Here is a 1180-nt window from a genome sequence, read left to right as displayed (position 1 = left end):
GCTCCAGCGGGGCTGGGGGCCAAAGCTGGGCAGCGCCACGGGGAGGCAGCCCTGGAGGGGGCTGCCGGGGGGTGAGGGCAGTGCCGTCGGGGTTGACACCGGGTTAGGAAGGAAGGATGTGGCCCTTGATCCCTCTCAGGCTTGGTCCGATGTCTCCTTGGCTTAAGGGCTACGGTGTGTCGCAGGCTTGGTGCTGCCCGTTGGGATTGGGGTGCTGCTTGTCCCAGGCAGGCTCCAAAACTCCTCCTCAGGCTCAGCAGGCAGCAGCTGGAGCACGGCACATCACCCTTTCCCTTGCAGAGCTGGCGCTTTCAGGGTCCCCTGCTCAGAGCCGGTGTCCCTAATCCTCAGCTGGGTCAGTGTCCGGCAGGCGTCGGCGCAAACCTGTGGGAGAAGTAGAGCAGAGGGTCAGTGGAGCTGTGGGCAGGAGCTGGCGAGCAGGAAGGAGTTAAAGACAGCGCAGGAGCCTCATTAATCTCGAGCTAATGAGATAGGGCGGCCGGGCCTGCTGCTGGAGGGGGAAGGGGCCTGCCGGACCTGATAGCCCTGCCCGGCCCTGCAGGCAGCGGATACCGGGGGACCCACGCCCGCAGATAACAACAGGCCCTGGGGAGGGACATCCACCGGGTCCCCCACAGGGGACAAGGCACATCCCCACCAGGGGAGCACCGGGCTCATCGCGATGGGGTGTGGGCAGCACTGGGGTCCGCGCTGCACACTGGAGGGGCCCCAAAGCACCCCAGGGCAGATCCCAGGGGATGGACAGGCAGAGCTTTGAAACCCTGGCAAACAGGCTCAGCCCCCTTGCTCCCCTTCCCTGGGGGGCCTCCAAGCAAACGTGAGGCTGCAAGCAGCTCATCTGTGCTTTGCCCCACTGGAAAACACCGAGGGGATCTCAGCTCTGCCCTGCAGAACCCTCACACCCTGGTCTGGAGCCCTTTAGCACGGAGCTCTCAAGCCCCGGTGTGGCCGGGCAGTCCCACACTGTGACCTCGCCTGCACTGACGGCAGGGAAGGAGCTCGGCAGGGAAGGAGCTCACCGCAGCACCGCGGTCGTACCGGGCACGGGCTTTGCCCGTTCCAGCTGCGCGGGGCACACACGGCAGGAGCCTCACGGGGCCGGACCGAGGAGCTGCGGGGCCAGGACAACCGGCAGCTACGCCGCGATCCCGCGCGTTCT

General features: G+C 66.5%; 1 protein-coding gene across 1 annotated transcript in view; it reads left to right on the top strand.

The window, feature by feature from the left end:
• The first annotated feature begins 149 nt into the window (after positions 1-149).
• Positions 150-1180, top strand: part of R3HDM4 (R3H domain containing 4) — a 9252-nt gene continuing 8221 nt past the window's right edge. Inside the window, exon 1 of the mRNA XM_031063262.1 lies at positions 150-174. Coding sequence (XP_030919122.1) covers positions 150-174 — 25 coding nt within the window. The remainder of the gene's footprint in view (positions 175-1180) is intronic.

The sequence above is a fragment of the Geospiza fortis genome, unplaced genomic scaffold (assembly GCF_000277835.1).
Source record: "Geospiza fortis unplaced genomic scaffold, GeoFor_1.0 scaffold241, whole genome shotgun sequence".
Classification (NCBI taxonomy): Eukaryota; Metazoa; Chordata; class Aves; order Passeriformes; family Thraupidae; genus Geospiza; species Geospiza fortis.
This window is presented reverse-complemented; position numbering and strand designations above follow the sequence as displayed.